General features: G+C 36.7%; 2 protein-coding genes across 2 annotated transcripts; one reads left to right on the top strand and one right to left on the bottom strand.

The window, feature by feature from the left end:
- Window positions 1-1,402: 1,402 nt before the first annotated feature.
- Window positions 1,403-6,064, bottom strand: LOC109210259 (protein TRANSPORT INHIBITOR RESPONSE 1-like). The gene is made up of 3 exons (XM_019373655.1): window positions 5,486-6,064; window positions 2,632-3,124; window positions 1,403-2,311 (listed from the first exon to the last, which is right to left on the bottom strand). Exons 1-3 carry the CDS (start codon window positions 5,944-5,946, stop codon window positions 1,487-1,489), a joined length of 1,779 nt encoding a protein of 592 aa, XP_019229200.1. The 5' UTR covers window positions 5,947-6,064; the 3' UTR covers window positions 1,403-1,486.
- Window positions 6,065-17,903: 11,839 nt separating this feature from the next.
- Window positions 17,904-19,852, top strand: LOC109210260 (protein NETWORKED 3A-like). Its single transcript, XM_019373656.1, has 3 exons — window positions 17,904-18,192; window positions 18,277-18,382; window positions 19,025-19,852. Exons 2-3 carry the CDS (start codon window positions 18,280-18,282, stop codon window positions 19,681-19,683), a joined length of 762 nt encoding a protein of 253 aa, XP_019229201.1. The 5' UTR covers window positions 17,904-18,192; window positions 18,277-18,279; the 3' UTR covers window positions 19,684-19,852.
- The last annotated feature ends 74 nt before the right edge of the window (window positions 19,853-19,926 follow it).

Raw genomic sequence — 19,926 nt, forward strand, 5'->3', positions numbered from 1 at the left:
TTTTTCTGAATGATCAAAAAAACCCTTGGCCACGATATATAGGTGATATATATATATATATAAAGCCAATCACCAAATCTTTCCCAAGTCAATTAAGGAAAACTAAATTCGGTGGTTTAGTAGTAACTGAACTTTTCCATATTTTACTATTGAAAAATCCAAATCCCATTCACAATGGGAATTAGTGGCCGACGAGTCCTTCTGGACTTACGTAAATCCAAGTTTGGATTTGATTCATGACTCTTCATTAATAGTATATACATATTCCTATATACATATAAATATATGTATATAAATATTAATTATGAGTATCAAATATATATCACATATATATTTCAATCAAGAGATATAATTTATTTTCTATTCCAAATAGAAATACAATTTGTTCACAATATTAATTATAACCTTTGTGCTAGCAAAGAATATAATAATATTTCATTTGGACTAATAACTAAATTTATTTGACTAATTAAATTCCTTAATTTAATTATCAAATAATGAGTTAATTAATCCTTTAGCAAGGATCAGAACACTCGTAAGTGTGCGACCCCATAGATTCAATACTAAACCGGTAGTAAATTGATCACATCAATATACTAATCAAGGATGGCGTCTAGCAACACTCCTTAACGACCGGATAGCATGAAGTATACAATTTACTCTCAAGAACCAGTAGAAGAATAATGTAGTAATTCCTTCTGTCCTTATAGCTCTCGATCACCCTAGGATATGGTTCAACTGTCAAATCCTAATAGGCGACCAACTATGTGTTCATGTCAAATATAATCGACCATTGAATGACCTAATAAACTCATTTCTTCTTTCATTCAATTTGCCTTGCCAAGGTCTTAGTTTGGTCGTTTATAATTCATGACAACATGGAGCTTAAACTCATTACCAAGAGTTGACAGATTCCATCTTGATCTATCACTAATTCTACAAGTATTCAATCGTACCCAATATCCTTTCAACTATCGCCCTAGGGCCATAGGTGTCTAGTATTAAAGCACAACAAATAACTTGTCAATTACTATGACGATCTCAGGTCAAAGGAAATTCTTACATCACATTCTTCAAGAGAATGTCCTATTGACAGTTTATGGTAATTCTAACCATTAGGAATTATCCAATGAGTCGGTTCAATGATCATATCTCTATATGCATCATCTATCTATGTGATTTAGTTAATGAGATCAACTAATCTTTATCCCATAAAGACGATCACACAAATATTGATCTAACCGGATTACTAATGTCCAAATTAATAATCCTACGATCAAGAACAAATTTAGATTAAATTGTAAGAGACTTTGCTCTCATTATCATGATCTCTATCACGATGACAAATCTCAAAATTTAATCAAGGACCTTATCAAATTAATCAATCAATTAATAACAATGATAAAAGAATATCAAATGCCATATATATTTTATATCAAATGACGTTCACAAAAATATGTTGAAATCATCAAATATGATATTAGATCTAGGGCATATCTACTATATCCCTAACACAGTACTCCTCAGCAGCATCATCATTCATTGTCCAAACATAATCAGGCATGTCAAGCCTTGGTCCAGCCACTGTTCGGTATATGTAAAGTTTATCAACAGGGCAGCTATCTGGCCGCGTAGTATCCGTGGGACCCCTCTCATCTATAACTTCAACATTAAGCCTAGGCAGCTTCTGACCTAGCAGCTTACAGGCTCCAAAACTTACTGAACAAGAAGACATCCAAAGGGAACGCATCTTCTCCAGCTTTGCAGCATTAGCCAAAAGAGCCTCGTCGCCAAATGGGCAGTCTCTGATCTCTAGTTTTCTGAGGCTCTCGCAACCAGATAGAACATGGTGGAGGCCCAGATCACTATCCCCAGCAAAAGCAACGGAAAGCATCTCTAACTTTTTAGCATGGGTTCCAATGCACTCGAACACACGGTCAGTAAGGAGCCCAGAAAGAGAAAGTCGCCGCAACTCTTTGCATTCTTCCACAATTGCCCCAAAACCAACATCAAGCGGTTCAAGAGTCAAGTAATCGGGAGTTCGAGGTTCAATAATACACAAGCGGAAACGAGTCATGTTAGGACGGTTTCTTGCAATAGTAACCAAAGCGGCATTTGTCATTTGGCGGCAGAAGTATAAAACCGACTGGAGCTTAGGACAGCCATCTGAGACAGCCACAAGGCCTTGCTCTGTAAGTAAAACATCTGGTTCTGAAGCAAAGGGATCAGAAGGAAACACCCTAAGTTCTTGAAGGTCCTTACAGGAAGCGGCAAGCATCTGGAGACCAGTATCTTCAATGTAGTCAAGTACCTGCGATCACATTCATTCAAATTGAAGTGTCTTAAACAATAAGTAATGATATACCAAACTAGTTGCAACAAAAATTAAAGAATCACTTTGACAGGAAAGACTTCATAACCACATGAAAAGAACCGATAAAAAATCTTTAGCATTTAAGCATCTATTTCAGATTGATAAATGTCTTTCATATAACTGTTTGTCCCTTGCCGTCACCAGAATTGACATGAGTTATTAGAATGTTCTCTCTTTTCTCCAGGAAAAAAGTTGTTTATGGTTTCAATATTGAGAACGCGAGACAAGTACAATAGTAAAAGCAAGCTAGAACATACCCACAATCGCTGCAAATTGTGACACTGACTTGTGAGCTTGCTAAGATCAGGGTTTTGAATAGTAGCGTAGCTCAAATTCAAAGAGGTGAGTCCGGAGCAAACTGGATATATAGCTGAAAGATAAGCTGGCACGACATCCCAAAATCCAGACAAGCCTTTAAGTCTCTTGCAGCCTGAAAAAGCTTCTTCCAGGTTTGAGAAAATATCAGACTGTACCTCAGAAGAGAAGGCACCTGTACCAAATTCAACCAACCGGGAAGCGCCGAGAAGTAGGTTAGGAAGCTTCTCAAGGGGAACAGAATGATTGAGCCGAAGAGTCCTCAAATTAGGAGAGCGAGCAACCAGACGCTCCAGATCTGAGAAGCTGACCTCAGAACCCAAACAAGAAATGTTAAGTGAAACCAGTGAAGTACAGCTATCAGGAAAATAACTAAGCCAATCGCTACTTAGGTCCTCCACTTCACTTTCTCCCAAGTCCAGTTCTCTCAGATTCCTGCAGCACATTGTGAGTTGCATGAGAATATCGTCCAAATAACAATTTCAAGAAGGGAACTAGAATAAAATCTAAAAGTCAAAAGACACAGGAGAATTGAACTTTCAGAACAAGTATATATTTCCAGTAATGGAATTTAATTGAACCCCATTTCCTGAATTCTCCAATTAAGCATGTTACATTGAACCACAGTAGCATCCATTCCCCCCCTTTTTGAAGTAGTATAAGCACCGCGGATGAACTCCATTACAAGCCCCAACCAGATATAACACAGTGGCTCCAACCAAACCACCATAAATAAAGAAACAGAAGCCAACTAAAGGAGGATATTTTTCTCTAAATATGAACTGCATGCATAATCACTCTGTGCAACAACCAATACAGAGTAGCAAGTCCAGCTTTACATGCTTTTACGAAATCAACTAGCTTGCATTTCCATAATAAAGCTTCCCAAATCTACTGACTTCTAGGATGCAAAAGGGAAAATTTGACTAGAACAAATGAAAGACCTTTTGATTTTCTGCTCAACTAAACATAGGCACGTACCGATTTTGAACCATGATTCATTCCATAGAAAGATTTTGCACAAGGTAAGAAAATCAGATACATACCCACGGAGCAAGCAACATTTAACCATGATTCATCCCATAGAAAAATAATAAATTCAGGAAAATTGTAAATAATGCAAGTCCTTGTCCTATAAAAGAAAGATCAATTCCTCTACAGTGTATTCTCTCGTTTCCAGAATCTAGGCCAGTAAAGTGAAAAATTAAAGGCAAAAATAAGCTTTGTTATTTCTTGATTGATAAAGGTAAAAGGTCCAAGTTTGCCCTTGTGCTTCGCCAAAAGGTCCAAGTTTGGCTCATCCATATTCTTAATCACTAAATGTTATGTGGTGGAATCCAACCTATAAGTTCAAACCCTGAACTCGAAACAATAAGTTCAAATCCTGGACTTACCACAGAGGCAGCATTGACCAGAAAAAAAAGGTTCAAATTTGAAGTCAATGCAACCACAAACGAGCTACCAGAAGCACAAAGTTTAAAACTTCGAGCATGTTTGGATTAGCGGATAAGTTTGAAGTGCTGAAAAGCGTTTTTAAGTGCTGAAACTAATTTTTTAAGCAAGTGCTGAAACTAGGGGTTTACAAACCGAACCAAAAACCTCACCAAATCGAAAAGTCAAATCAAACTGATTACAAAAACCCGACTTGGTTTGGTTTGGTTTGATTTGGTTTGGTATTGAGTAAAAAAAAAAACCGAACCAACCCGACATATAAATATATAATTTTTATATATACTTTTAAAATTTTATATAGAATTTTCTTTAGAAAATGTCTAGAAATATTTGGGATTCTCTTACGGGATATAAATTTTAATAGAATATGAAGTGCTCCATATTTATTGACCTTAAATAATGGGTTGATGATCACTTTCTTATCAAATGTTACTGAAATGCGTCTATCTCTTTGTTCTTCCATATTCATATCATACGTTAAGATCCATTAAATTCTTATATCTTTTTCGAATGTGAAGTGGTTATTAATATTTAGGTATCATATTGATTTTTATGTTTAATTACTAAATTCGGTTAACCTGAAAGTGTATATCAACGAAAAATTATTGTCCGACGACTAAAACAATAACTATTAGTATGTGTTACTAATATTCTCCCATAAGAATATTTTAATTGATAATATGTTTGTTAATTTTTTATATTTTTACTAACTAGATATTTACTTATCAAATATTTAACAAAGTAAGATTGAAATATTATGTAAGTAACAAAAAACCCGAAAAATCCGACAAAACCGAACCAATCCAAACCGATATAGTTGGTTTGGTTTGATTTTGACAAAAACCGAACCAACCTTGTCCATGTACACCCTAACTGAAACTGATAATAAGCAACTTTGGTAGAAAAGGGCTAATAAGTTGTTCTTTTATTAAAATGAACTAAAATATCGTTTAAAACTTTACAAAATATTATAAATTAAAAAGTTTCTTTATAAAGAAAAAGATGGAACGACTAATATGGAATAAAAAGAAAGTTATGTTGTGAATTAGAAAATATAATTAAGAATAAATAGTAAAAGACTTGGTAAACTAAAAGTGTTTATAAACTAAAAAGTCATAAGTTGGGGTCCGACAAACTTACGCTGATTTTAGTTTATAAGCACTTGGCTTATAAGTGCTGTGACTTACTTACTAAACACGTAAATAAGTCAAAAGTTGTTTATAAGCCAATTTAATTCTCCAGGTAAAAACTAACTTACTCATCAGTAACTTAAACAACAAAAAAAAAAGGTAACCTGACGTGTACTATACCAAGAAAATGAATGACACGTCACAGAAATCTGACCTGCAGTTAGCGGCAATAGCAGCAAGTCCATCAGTAGTAAACCCTTCACAAGACAACAACACCAACACCTTAAAATGCTCAAACGAAGTAGAAATCAACTCCAACGACTCATCACTGACAACCATTCGCTTAAGTCTAATCTCCTCAAGTTTAGTATAAGTCCCCGACATTGCAGCAATCCAAGGTTGTACATACGCACCCCAACCTTCAGGTACTAGGTTAAAGTCCGCAAAATGTGGCTTTCCTTTTAGCTTCACGGATCTAACTTCAGTAGGGAACCGTCTGATCATAATCTCAGGGCTAACGGCGTAACAGTTTCCTATGAATACTTTCCTCCAGCACCGCCTCTCAATCTCGTACCATGATTTGCACACTAAGGATACACTGTTCCTGTCCTTGTCGGAGGCTAAAAACGAGAACAGGTGCTTTAACACTTCTTCTGGAAATGATGAGGACGCCATTGCTGTACGGAGCGGAGGTCAATAATGGAATTTTTTTAACTGGCTGAGTAGCTTGAAACAAATCTTCTCTTTGTCTGTGGAGAACTGTAAGGAGTGTTTTGTACTGCAGAGAAGCGAGATACGTGCCTTTTATTACGTCAGGATGTTGGCAAATGGAGAGTTAAGTTAACCAGGGTTAGGAGCTTCAGATCTGAATCAGACATTAATTATGGTTAAGTGGAGTTGTCGGTAGGGAGACAAGTACTGTCATGTCCCGGAACTGGCACGTGTTATTGTGGATATAGTTGTCTGGGAAATTCTCACAAGTTTAAAACTAATTTTAATTTTAAATAAATATTACTCCCTCCGTTTCAATTAGATGATATAGTTTGACTTTGCTCAAATTTTAAGGGAAAAAAAAGATTTTTAAAATATATGGTGCTAAAAGCTTAAGGGATAAAAAGCTTTATGAGGTCATAATATTTGTGTGACTATAAAAACTTCTCATTAAGGGTAAAGTGATAAAATAAAAAATTTAAAGTTAAATAATTTTCAAATAAAAAAAATGCGTCATTTTTTCTGAACAGACTAATAAGGAAAATGTATTATTTAAATTAAATGAAGGGAGTGTTCCTTTCATTATTATCTATATGAACATAGTATTTGACTTGATAAGAAGTTTAAAAAAGGAATAATTTTTGAAATTTGATATGTTAAATATACTGGTAAAATATTTGTGTGTCTTGCTCATCAAAAATAATATAAAAATTGAATTAAATTATTTTAAATGAAAATCATCCTTTTTGGACGAATCAAAAAAGAAAGGTTTAGCTTACATAAACTAAAATGGGGAGTAAAATTTTTTAACTGAATTAATCCATATTTCCCTTTGGTCACACTGAAGTAGCAGAGAGCTTATCATTTCCAACTAACTTTGCATCGTCTGGCTACCCATGTGTTATAGTAAGTTTGCATTCTATATTTGATGATAAAATTTGTTAAAATGTGTCCTAGGTCTGTCATTGATGAGTGATCGAAACTCACTGAAAAGAACCTTCTAGATAGAGAGAGAAAGAACTAAGAGGAAAAATATATTTTCTTATTAACGAAAAAACTTTACTGAGAAATGACTTGTACAAGCTTATTTATAAACTTGTTAATTCTAACCTCCACTAACTCTAATGTGACCGACTAACTAACAGTGCAACTGTCACATAGTTCACTTAACTAATCTTTTGGCGTAATGGCTTCCTGGCCACTTAAACTTGTACCGGTTTGTAAAGCTGATACATGAACTTATATTTTTCCCATTTGAACACTTCAACTTGACGGAACGAATACTAATAAACACATTTGACCATTGACCAAGCCTATGTGGAAGTGACACAGCTGACATGGCTAAATTGTGTGCAAATCACGCTGCCAAAGCGCGTGAATAGTTTTATTTCTATTAAAAAAAATTAAAAATAGAATAAAAATAAATAAGAAAGAAAAAGGAAAAAGAAATAAAAGATTTTTCTCTCTCCCCTGCTCTTTTTCCCTGTCCTTCCACCTCTCTCATCTTCCCAAGCAAAACTCCCAACCCCATCCTGTAAAAATTTTTATTTTCTGATAGGGTTAAATGCGGTAGTTGAAGTCAGCTGGAGCTTCAGGAGTAATCCTACCGTGGTTAGGTTTGCTCCATTTCACAGAAGCTTCAGTGCATGACTGCAATGTGAGAAATTCGTGAGCAAAGGCAATGCATTTGTTGTCCACGGCGGCAGCGAAGGAATTTACGCCTTTACTCCTAACTTCACTGATTCTTCTTCTTCCTCTGACTCTTTCATTCGGTAATCACTCTCTCTAGAATACAATTTATCCAGATCTGTGTGAAAAAATTATTAATTTGATATGTCAGCAAGGCTGGCGTTCAGTTGAGTGAAGCACAGATAGCTTTGCAAGCTTTGGCTACTGATACTAATGGCTTCTTGGAGGTAAAATTTCTAATCTTTTTTTTTTTTTTATGTTTGGAGATGATAATGTTACTAATTTTGTATAACGTAAAGTCAATTTTTTTTTTTAAATAATATAGGACCCACAAATCCACATGTCATATAATAAAGACCAAACATGTGACATGGCATTCATGTCAGCGCGATTGGAGAACACTTTCAACAGAAAGTGTTTATTAGTATTCATTCCGTCAAGTTGAAGTGTTCAAATGGGAAAAATATAAGTTCATGTATCGTCTTTACAAACAGGTACAAGTTTAAGTGGCCAGGAAGCCATTACGCCTAATCTTTTAGAACACTACTACTCAAATAGCACAATGTACAATCAATACAAGCTATACATCTCAATACTCCCCCTCAAGTTGAGAATGAGAAAATATTTTTCATTCCCAACTTGGATAATAGTACAACATGTTGCTGGTGTCCCAAAGCCGTAGTCAAGATATCTGCAGGTTGCTCTTGGCTGGGAATGTGTGAGGTCTTGATTAAGCCTTTCGTGAATCTTCTCCCTTATGAAATGACAGTCTATTTCTATATGCTTTGTTCTCTCATGTTAAATTGGATTTGCAGCAATCTGAAGGGCAACTTTGTTGTCACATAGTAGTTCCATAGGCAATTCCACACTTACTTTCAACTCCTTTAACATACCACTTAACCAAACCAGCTTTGCAACTGTGTGTGCCATGCTCCTATACTCGGCCTCTGCTAAGCTTCTAGAGATGGTATTCTGTTTCTTTTCTTTCCAGGAAATGAGTGAACTCCCAAGCTTAATGTAGTACCCAGTGACTAACTTTCTGGACATGGGACAAGAAGCCCAATCTAAGTGACAATATGCTTCCAATTTCAGCTCGCTTCTGCTTGACATTAGCAACCCAAGTCCTGGCTGATTCTTTATGTATCTAACCACATGTAGTGATGCCTCATAATGTGACTTCTTAGGTGAATGCATAAATTGGCTTAGACATTGAACTGCATATGGTCTGGCCTTGTTATTGTCAGGTACAATAGCTTGCCAATCAGTCTTTGAAAGCTCCCCTTGTCCTCTAAAGGTTCATCATTGTTATTAGTCTTCAGACATTCATCAAACTTAGTACTTGTCAGTTTGAGGTTTTGCTCCACGAGTGTCTCTTTTGGCTTTGAACCTGCCAATCCTGCATCTGAAATCATTTCTAAAGCATAATTCCTTTAGGCATAAGAATGTCCTCAGTTGATCTAGCAAATTCTATCCCCAAGAAATATCTTAAGTCTCCCGGATCTTTCAACTTAAAATTCTGGTGCAGTGCAGATTTTGCTCAATTTGCTCTAAATCATTCCTTGTAATAAGCAAGTCATCTACATATACAAGTATCAGCACAAATTTGTCATTCACGGTTTTGGTAAAGAGAGAATAATCATACTTGCTTTGCTTAAAATCAGTTTTCAATAAAGATTGGGTCAATTTCAAGTTCCATTGTCTGAATGCTTGTTTCAACCCATACAGGGATTTAAGTAGTCTGCATACTTTAGTCTCCCCCTGGCTACTAAATCTCTGGGGTAGAGTCATATATACTTCCTCATCAAGATCCCCATTAAAAAAGGCATTATGAACATCCATTTGAAAAACTGGCCAATTTTGAAGAGCAGCAGTTCCAACTACAGTTCTAACAGTAGTGAGCTTAGCTACAGGGGAGAAGGTGTCATGAAAATCTAAACCTTCTTGCTGAGTGTACCCGTTAGCAACAAGTCTAGCTTTGAACCTTTCCACAGATCCATTCGCATTGTACTTTATTTTATAGACCCATTTGCAGCCTATTGGAACTTTCCCTTTAGGTAAGTCAACTACTTCCCAAGTATGATTATCTTCTAGAGCTTCAATCTCAAGCTTCATAGCCTTGATCCATATATCATCCCTAATGGCTTGAGAGTAAGAGGATAGTTCTGTATCATAAGAAAGGAAGCAAGGAAAGACTAAAACTGAGTGGGAAGATGGGAATATGATACAAAGTTTTGAAGAGGATAAGAGGTAGTAGGAACAATGGTTGATGGTAGGGGAGGATAGACATAGTTTGTCAGCCAAATACAGGGCTTAGTGGTCCTTCCAGATCTCTTAGGAGGAGTTGTAGTTGGATTCAAAGTAACAGAAGGTGAAGAAGTAGGGGTTGCAGACTGAACTACTTCTGGAAGAGGAGTAGGTAGTGTGCCTTCTGGTAAGGAAAAAGGAGGATCAGATAATATAGGAGAAAGTGGTTGTCTAGGAGTAGATTCAAGATAGGAAGGAGGTGAAACAATTGAGTTAGATGTAACAGAAATAGGAGAATGGGAAAAGAAGTAAGAAGAGTCTGAGGAAACAGGACTAATATCAGGTCTACAAAGAAAATAATTTCTAGAAAATTTGAATGGAAAGACATTCTCCTTGAAGATGACATCTCGACTGACTATGAATTTGTGGCATAACATAGGCAGCCTAAAGTCCTTAAATGATCAAGAGCAGGAGGAGATGTTGATACCCAATTTTTCCCTATAATATTTTTTGAAATGCATATATACCTTTAAAACTATGCATTAGCATCAGTTGGTATTTTTCCATAATTTTTTACATTTTTAAATTAATTTATCTCAATATTTTATTCATATAAATAAATACAAAATTGCATTATAGATGATTTTAAAATATCTCTTGATTTAATATTACCATTTATGGTCCTATTAAGTTCAAATTATCTCACGAATGGTCAGATTTACATCTTTTGGTTACAATAGCAATAATTTTGCAATTATAGCTCATGCATACATCACTGCATTATTTTACCAGAAATTAGCCCGTTATATTTTTAAAATATGAATAATTATTTTAAAGCATCTCCGTGCATGAAAATTATTTTTTCTCATTGTTAATTATTTTATAAAATAATTTTTATTCAAATACCTGCGTATCTAACAAATAGCCCCTTATTTCGGATTTAGCCTAATTGAACAGCCCAATTTCAACCCTAACCCACTAAGACAAAGCCCAAATCGGTCAAACCCAACCCCAATTAATCTAAAACCCGACCCGGCCTCCCCAAATCCTGGCCGTTGATCTCTGAGATCAAACGGCCGTGTTCTTACCATAATGAACCTAACGACCCCCCTCCTAACCTAATTCATTTCCACCATACCCCGCCGCCACCCTTTCCCCTCTCTCTCAAATGCTCTCTATCTGAACCCTAATCCAGGCGCCGTCACCGGCTTAGCCCTCCGTTCTATGATGTTTCTTTGTCGTCTCAGGCCTATACTAGCCTCCTACTTGCTATGGTTCATCAGTTTCTTAGATCCTTGAGAAGATCTCAAGGGACCTAGCGGTCTGGTTTGCACCTTCGATTTCTTTGCCTGTTTCAGGCCGTTTGCTCGACCATGAGTAAGGAAACCTCTCTTATTTTTCTATGGATCATGGGATCCATGATTTCCTATGCCTATGTTCTCGTCTCTATCATGCTTTCTAAGGAACCCTAATTTTTATCTCCGATCTTCTCAGATCTGTATAGATCTGAGATGAATCGAACATATCTCACATGTTTTCCTTGAAAATTTTCTGGTTTTCGACTAATTTTCCGTTTTCCTAAACTAGGGTTTACCCTAAGTTATCTTCTCAAAGGATTTTCTGATTTTCGAATGCTTAATTGTTTGTTCTTAAGTGTTCTTGACTGATTTATGGTAAAGTTGCATAAGCCCTAGTTGATTCATGATTAAAACTCTCACTATCTGGTGTTTTGCTCCGATTCTGAGCTTTTCAAAGTTACTAGTCGTATTGGTTCATTCTGTATTCTGATTCACGCTTTCCCTTAGTCAAATTCCTTGCTTTGCGATTTTTATCCTAATTAATCTCTATTAGGATTTTTGAATTGTTTTCCGCCTAATTTCTCTGTGTCCCTAAAGTTCTAATCAGCCTATTTTATTTCTGGAAATTGATATATTCTTTCCACAATTGTTGAGTGATTTGCTCTGTTAAAATTTCATGCGCATGATTCTTGATTATTTCCTTGTTTATGACTCTAATTAGTCTTCTTGCCTTATTTAAATTGCCTTAGTATTTACTGATTCCTTGCACGATTAGTTCCTTAATTAGATTCCTAGTTATTCACTCTTTGCCTAAGTCTAATTTGAATTTCTTTCCTTAAATATTTCCTGCCCTTACCGTTGGTTAATTACCCTTAATTAAGGGAAGACTATGCTGATTTTTCGTGTAATTGATTCTGTGATCTTCCCTTGATTAACTGAAGTTGATTCTTTTACCTTATTTGCTCTACTCTTGAACTACTATATAAACTCCTCTGTTTTAACTTCTTAACACGCGAACACCAGTTCATAACACACACATACATTCAAACTCTTCTCCTTATTTACTACTTGTGCCACTTGTGCTATTGTGGGTCTAGCTGGCTGAAAGCCAAGGCTAGATAGTGAAATTGCATCTGTTTCTTTCATATTCTGCATTTCTCTTACTTGGCTGGTATGTCTCAGTTAAATTTTGAAACCTAAACTCTATGTGTTATCATTTCAGTGCTAGCTCATTAGTCATAGATTCAATTTCAGTTCTTGTTTACTGCCTTACTTAGCATGTCTCATCCTGCTTTGTTCAATATGCAATTAGCATGTGCAAACTATAGTTGTCCATTTGATGTTGTCCAGCATGTCTATTCATCCTTGTCTATTCTCCTTCCCTGAGGAAATCATGTTAGTTACCTAATCTTTAAGGCATTCGACTGACTCTAGTTGTGTGTTTGATTCTGTCCAGTGTTTCTTTGCTTTCAACATGGCTCTATTACCTACCATCTGACTAACCTGTTAATTCTATAAGCAATTAAGTGTTCTATGCATTTTGTTGACTATATGCCTCCCTAAGCCTTGTCGTGTGTTCTCTTTAAAAATGTAAATTCTATATGTCCCCAATCCCTTTACCCTGATGTGAGATCTGTTTGTTAAGTATTTCTGAATCTGGATGTTTTATGACCAATCGATTGTTTGCTGTTTTCAAAAGTGTTTTGGTACTCTTCTCAAACTGTTTTTTTTTCTTTCACTAACAAACTAGTTTCTATTTCAGAAAACATTTTCACTCTTAGAGTCATCTCTATATTGTTTTCACTAAATCTTTCAAACTGTGTCAAGCACTCTCACTTTACTCTTAGATCATTAAGTTTCGCCCCTCTGGTATGCAAACTGCTTAGGGATCCTTGAGATCTCTCTGAACTCTGGCATACAAGGGCTGACCCTTCCACACTGCACATAACCAGTCCCTATTTGAGAAAGGTCTTGGTGTGAGCACTGCCCGGGATCCTTGAGGTCCTTAGGGAACTCTGACACACCTGGACACTTGTTGGCTATGAGATTTCTGGGCATTTGAGACTACTCTAAAGGCCTGGTACTCCCAGGTTTATTTTAGCCTGCTTTAGGCTCTCTATAGTATAAGTTTACTTCTCATTGATGTAATTTACTAAATCCGGGTTTGTGATAATCCTTTGTAAACAGATATTGGGGTAACCAGTAAAAAGTGGAGGGTAGCTATATGATTCTGTGGGGTAAATTGGGCCGAAACCGTGTTTTAGGTTTTACATTATGATGAGTTGCTGTAGAAATCATGTTTTAGGTTTGTATGACGCATTAGATATCATGCTTTAGGATTGCTATGCTTACTCGCATTAAATCATGCAAAAATTCGTGCATTAGATACCTTGACCTAGGACAATCATATTTACTGCTTCTGCATGTCACATGTTGTAGTTCATCATTTCACTTCTGATTCTGCATAAGTCGCTATCACTTAGAAATCCTGCCATTAAGTTACTAATACTGTTTAAAAATAAAATAACCTTCTCCATGTGCATTAGAAATCCTGTTTTAGGACTGCATGTACATCTGCTTTGAAACATGTCACTAAAATAAGTAGGTTAACACAGGCCCACACATAGGTACCATGTTCTGGTGTGAATCAATATAAAATCACCTGCTATATATTCATCACTTAGATCAGCATGCCTATAGGATGAAAGAACTTCAAATTGTTTAAGTGGTTCCCAGATTATGACTGCATCTACACGCCTAGGCAAGCCTTAGGCCGTTAGATAACTGTGAAATCAGGTTCTGTTTATATGTGAAATTGTCCAGGCTTAACAGGCTATAAAACCAGTAGAAAAACTGGTTAGGAGTCTGCCATTTCCCTTAAACAAACGCTGCATGTTCTGTTCTGTAATGTTCATCTAGATATCATGTTCCTAGGCTTTCTGAATTTCTTTAAAAATCAGTTGTTTGAGACGTGTTGCTTATGTTCCCATGTATATGTGGAGGTAAATATGAGCCTTTTATCTGTTTCCTTAATTGACAGTCCTATGTGTTATTTGTTGTCGCCTAGACTTTTGCCTTTTAAACACCTTAGGATTGTCTAGAACTGCCTAAGTCTAGAGGTCCAAAATTCCTCCCTGACCACAAGGAAGGGACGGGTAAATCACGCTTAGAGTTTGTTAAATAAACTCGCGTATAACCACTAAGAAGAGGGTAATGGGTAGTAAAAGGATATGATGACCTGCGCGCTAATGTCACGTGTAGCCCCTCTAGTTGAGGAAGATTACCAGGCATTGCACAGATTGATCCTATAGGCTAACCAACTTAGGACTTCCCTTTCCCAATTCACATGTGTTTAAACTATCTAAACTTCTTCTTATTTACACATATGCGTTTAAACTGTCTAAACCTCCTTGATCACATATGTATTTAGACTGTGTAAACTACCTTTATTTGCAAATATGTGTTGAGACTGCTTATTTGTTAATTGATTAATTCGCATAGTTCGGCCGGGACCCACCATTGTGGACCGCGAGGTGTGCCTAACACCTTCCCCTCAAGGTTATTTCGAGCCCTTACCCTAATATCTGGTAATGCAAACTGGTTACATGAGTTAATTGCTCTAGGTGCCCTAACGCACCTTAATCCGTTAGGTGGCGACTCTTCAAACACCCAATTCCCAAAAGGAAATGAGTTGTTCCCCCCATGAAAGTCGAAACCCGGACTTCCCCGCGAAGGAAAAACGGGGCGCGACAGGAGAACCATAAAACATCTCATAAGGAGATTTTCCATGCAACACAACACCAGGAAGTCTGTTTATGACATATGCTGCACTCAAGATGCAATCACCCCAAAATTTTAGAGGAATGTGAGCTTGGAATCTCAAGGCTCTACTCACTTCAAGTAAGTGTATGTGCTTTCTTTCCACGACTCTATTTTGCTGTGGAGTATGGACACAACTGCTTTGGTGTATGATACCTTAGATTTGAAGAGATTAAAACAAAATGTATTGAAGAATTCATAGCCATTGTCTGATCTGACTGCTTTTATAGTGGTGGAGAACTGATTTTCTACTAGGTTAAGAAAGTCATTCAAGACAATATACACATAACTCTTTAATCTCAAAAGGTAAATCCAAGTCACTCTTGTATAGTCATCAACAAGAGTAAGAAAATATCTAAAGCCATTGAAAGTACATACTCTATAAGGACCCCAAATGTCTATACGTTCAAAAGTAGAAGTAGAATTAGAAGACTACTAGGAAAAGGCAATCTTTGTTTCGCTAAAGGACAGACAATACAATCACAAGAATCTGTTTTTAACAAAAGCTTATTTAAGGTAGGTATTTTTTGTGAGACTAAATAGGGTGCATGACCAAGCCTTTGATGCCACAAAACACTTGATTTATTTTGCACAGAGGTAGACAAACAGGTAGAGTTAGAGGAACCGATAGCAGGTGTTAAAGGGTTGAGAATGTAGAGGCCACCTTGGTATCTACCAATCCCCTTCACCATGCCACTGAAGAGGTCCTGAAAGACACAAAAATCAGGATAAAAGTGAACTGAGTTGTTTAATTCTCGTGTGTATTTGGAAACAGATAGAAGATTATATTGGAATTGAGGTACATAAAGAACGTTATATATTGTCTCTGAGTTAGGCAGAGTACAAGTGCCTATGTGAGTGATTTTAGTACTATACAAGTGCCTATGTGAGTGATTTTAGTACTATCTCCATTAGGTAAATATACTGAGGCAAACTTAAAAGTAGGTGTAGGTGTATGCTAGATAATAGATTCAAGGAAGAAGCCATATGATTTGAAGCCCTAGTATCAATAATCCAACTAGCTTGATCAGTATTCGACTTACCTACCATATTGGCGATCAGTTCTGGTTCTCTTTCCTGGATTAGAATTTTTAGAATTTGCTGATACTGTTCAGCAGTAAATATAGGAGCATTTGGCAAACACATGTTAGGTGGAACCATATTTCCAGGGGGAACATTCTGCATCTCTTCCTTGACATTCACATTATGTGCATCTGCAGTAGGATTGTCATGCACTCCCTTTTTTTATTGTTGAATTTGAAGCCGGGGGGGGGGGGGGGTAGCATCCTATGAGTTTGTAACAGGAGTCCCTTAGGTCTCCCCTCATCTTGCAATAATCAATTGTAGATTAAAATTCTTCCTTGGCCTCATACCATCATTAGCTGCAATTAAGTGACTATTTTCCATCTCCATAGGTGCACTACCTAGAATGCCATTATGTGCCATGAGTCCACTACTCATTATCTGACTTTCCTCCTGAATAAGCATCGAGTATGACTGATCGAGTGAGGGTGTAGGGTGCGTCATCGAAATTTGACTCCTCTGTGGTGCATATGTCTTGTTTAACCCCATTAAGAACTTCACAAGCTTTTGTGTATGCAAAAACTCAACAAAGGTCTTAGATTTTTCACAGTCACAGCCGGGGAAAGGGATAATTGATTCAAATTCGTCCAATAGGCCGTTTAACTTTGAGAAATAGATTGACATACTAGAAATTCCTTGAGTCAAACAACTAATTTCCTTGTCCATGTGGTAAATCTTAAAAGCATTTATCTTATCGAAGCGATTTTTCAGGGTTTCCCAAACCTTCTTAGCATTTGATGAAAACACAATTCCTCGCCTCAATTCCTTCGCAACAGAACTCATAATCCATGATTGTACTATTGCATTGCACCAGTAATCCTCTCGCACACAGGTTCCATTAATGAAACTGATCTTATTCTTCACTAACAGTGACATCTTCATAGACCGACTTCATTCTGAATAATTTTCTGTCCCTATTAACAGTTGCGGAACAAGTGAAACAACAGGTGTATCGGATGAATGAACATACAATCAAGCAATTGATTGTTTGCATGTGATGTACCAGCTGTACTTTGAGGACTATCGATGGCCATTTTGAAAAAGCACAGAGCAAAGGGGAAAAAATAGGGTAAAAAACAGATCAGGTGTCACTTGAGAAGAATACAACAAAGAAGAAGGAGAAACGAAGAATTGAAGAGGAAATTGAAGAATTCAGAGACTCATCAACTCGAACCGCAATGAATCGGGCTCTGATACCATGTAAAAATTTGCCCTAGGTCTGCCATTGATAATGATCGAAACTCACTGAAGAGAATGTTCTAGATAGAGAGAGAAAGAACTGAGAGGAAAAATATCTTTTCTTATTAACAGAAAACTCTACTGAGAAATGACATGTACAAGCATATTTATAAACTTGTTAATTCTAACCTCCACTAACTCTAATGTGACCGACTAACTAACAGTACAACTATCACATAGTTCACTTAACTAATCTTCTAGAACACTACTACTTAAATAGCACAATGTACAATCATTACAAGCTATACATCTCAACAAGATTGTTCTAAAATTAGTCTATATATAACAAATTCCCTATATAAAGGGGTAAAAATCATATACTTCGATAAACTAAAAGTTAAATATATCTAATCGCATATCACAAGGACCAAAATTAAAACTTACCAATAATTGAAGGATTAAAAGGGCTACTATCGCTAATTATATATAATAGACTTCATCAATCTCATGCTAGTGAAACATGTTACATAAAACTAAAGGAAAGATAAATATTTCTCAATAAGGCATGATGAACTTATCAACATATATAAGATATTAAAGTTAGATCTCTTTTTTTCCGGATCATATAAGATAAATGCATAATAATAGTAATTGGGGAGATCAATGCCCAATAGAGGGAAAAAATAGAAAACATTAACAGATTACATTTTTGGACCGTTGCTTCACAACGCTCCAGTGTCCAAATACAAATGGCAATATAACTTGGGCCCCGCTTTTCCTGAAACTGGAGCGGGATATGATTAAACTCCTAGTACTGTGCGTAGTATAAAATCAGTACCACGTAACTTGTTTCGCTACACAAATCAAAGTGCAAAATATCAAGATTATAACTTTTAAGGTGAGTTTGATTAATAGATTATGTATCTTTTGAATGATTATCACTAATTTTGCTTATGTAGTACGTATCTTTTTTGTTTAAAAGCAAATGGGAGTGGCAAGGGATAAGCTATCATCACATTGGTGGTGGTTTAACAGGAACAAGAATAACACCCAAAACCGGTCGCCGTGGCTTCAATCAACTCTAGCCGGTGAGATGAGAAACTATACTCCCATCTTCTTCCTCTTATCTGTCTCCCTACAGGCTACAAATCAGGAAAGTAGTTTATTATCTTGCTTTAGTATTAACAACTGATTGCCTAATTATAAGGTGGACCTATTTAGAGTCCCTTTTGGCTAAAGAGCCAATACTTTTAAGAATACTTGATGCTTGTTAGTAATGTGACAACAAGTCAACTAGTTTTACAGCCTGCCGCAACCCCCCTCCTTTATCCGAGTTTAGGACCAGCAATGTGAGCGCGGAGTTGTTGTTGCTGTTGTATTCATCAGCAACATTTAAGATTGCTCGTGCCTTAGTATTATGCCAAAACTTTCTCTTTTTTTTTTGAGTTGCAGTAACCAAAAAAAAAAACGGGCAGCTCGGTGCACGAAGCATCCCGCATTCATACAGGGTCCGTGAAAGAGCCGCACCCTAAGGGGTGTGATGTAGGCAGCCTACCCTAATGCAAGCATTAGTGGCTGATTCCACGGCTCGAACACGTGACCTAGGAGACAACTTTACCGTTGCTCCAAGGCTCCCCTTCTATTGCAGTAACAGAAATATTTTAGAATACCAAGGACTAGCAAAGTTTCTCTACTTGCTTCATGTAGCCTATAACTGTATATTGTTGCAGAACTGGATGAGAAGACAGAGGCAATGCTCATGATAATTGAGGAAGATGCAGATACCTTCGCCCAAAGAGCGGAAATGTATTACAAGAAGCGACCACAGCTCATTAACATGATGGAGGAAATTTATCGTGCCCATCAGTTGTTAGCTGAGGGATATGATCAAATCAAGCATACAACTGAGCCGCGCATTTTAGCATCGTGGCAGTCTCCATTGCCTTTCACAAAATATCCAGAGGACAAATTGATCAACTCTATGGAGAAAGCCTATGACAGCTATTCAGAATCCTTTGACCCTGAATCGGAGTCTTCTGATCTATCAGAGATCGAGGATCCTGATAACGACGAAGAAGAACTCCAAATCCCAGTACAGAAGGCGAAAGTGGATGTATCAAGTGGCCTTAGCCTTAAAACTGATGAAGTACCGAATCTGAGGGAGGAAATTGAGATACTGAAGGAAGAGAGTAGAGTTCAACAAGAGCTTCTAATGCAGAAAGATGAAGAGAAAAGAGAAGCAATCAGACAGCTTTGTATAGCTTTAGATTTGCTGAGGGAGGAAAACAATAGGCTGAGGATGAGCGTAGCTACGACTTCTCCGAAAAAGGAAAACTCCATTGAGCTCAAGGCATCAAAGAAGGGGTTCTGGAAAAGGCTCTTTAGCTGATCTCCTAAATCAGAGTCTGCAATTGTTACTAAATGCAACTGATCAAGTACTAGTAATTTAGCTAGAATATGTAGAAAGACATACTCAAAAATTATACTTCATTTGTGTAGTATTATACCTCAGAAATTATTCTTGATATTCTTTATAGTATAGCAAAATTGACATGTATAATAGTGTATGTCAGTTTCATTTTAATATTCTTTTGTTGGGCATATCAGCTGTGTTCATAACCCCTCAAACAGA

The sequence above is a fragment of the Nicotiana attenuata genome, unplaced genomic scaffold (assembly GCF_001879085.1).
Source record: "Nicotiana attenuata strain UT unplaced genomic scaffold, NIATTr2, whole genome shotgun sequence".
Classification (NCBI taxonomy): domain Eukaryota; kingdom Viridiplantae; phylum Streptophyta; class Magnoliopsida; order Solanales; family Solanaceae; genus Nicotiana; species Nicotiana attenuata.

What these genes read in the sequence shown, in the direction of transcription:
- LOC109210259 (XM_019373655.1), bottom strand. Translation starts at nt 5,946, where the DNA reads ATGGCGTCCTCATCATTTCCAGAAGAAGTGTTAAAGCACCTGTTCTCG. An exon ending in GCTATTGCCGCTAACTGCAG is followed by an intron (nt 3,125 to 5,485) that starts GTCAGATTTCTG and finishes AATGTGCTGCAG; the next exon opens with GAATCTGAGAGAACTGGACT. An exon ending in ACAATTTGCAGCGATTGTGG is followed by an intron (nt 2,312 to 2,631) that starts GTATGTTCTAGC and finishes ATGTGATCGCAG; the next exon opens with GTACTTGACTACATTGAAGA.
- LOC109210260 (XM_019373656.1), top strand. Translation starts at nt 18,280, where the DNA reads ATGGGAGTGGCAAGGGATAAGCTATCATCACATTGGTGGTGGTTTAAC. An exon ending in GCTTCAATCAACTCTAGCCG is followed by an intron (nt 18,383 to 19,024) that starts GTGAGATGAGAA and finishes ATATTGTTGCAG; the next exon opens with AACTGGATGAGAAGACAGAG.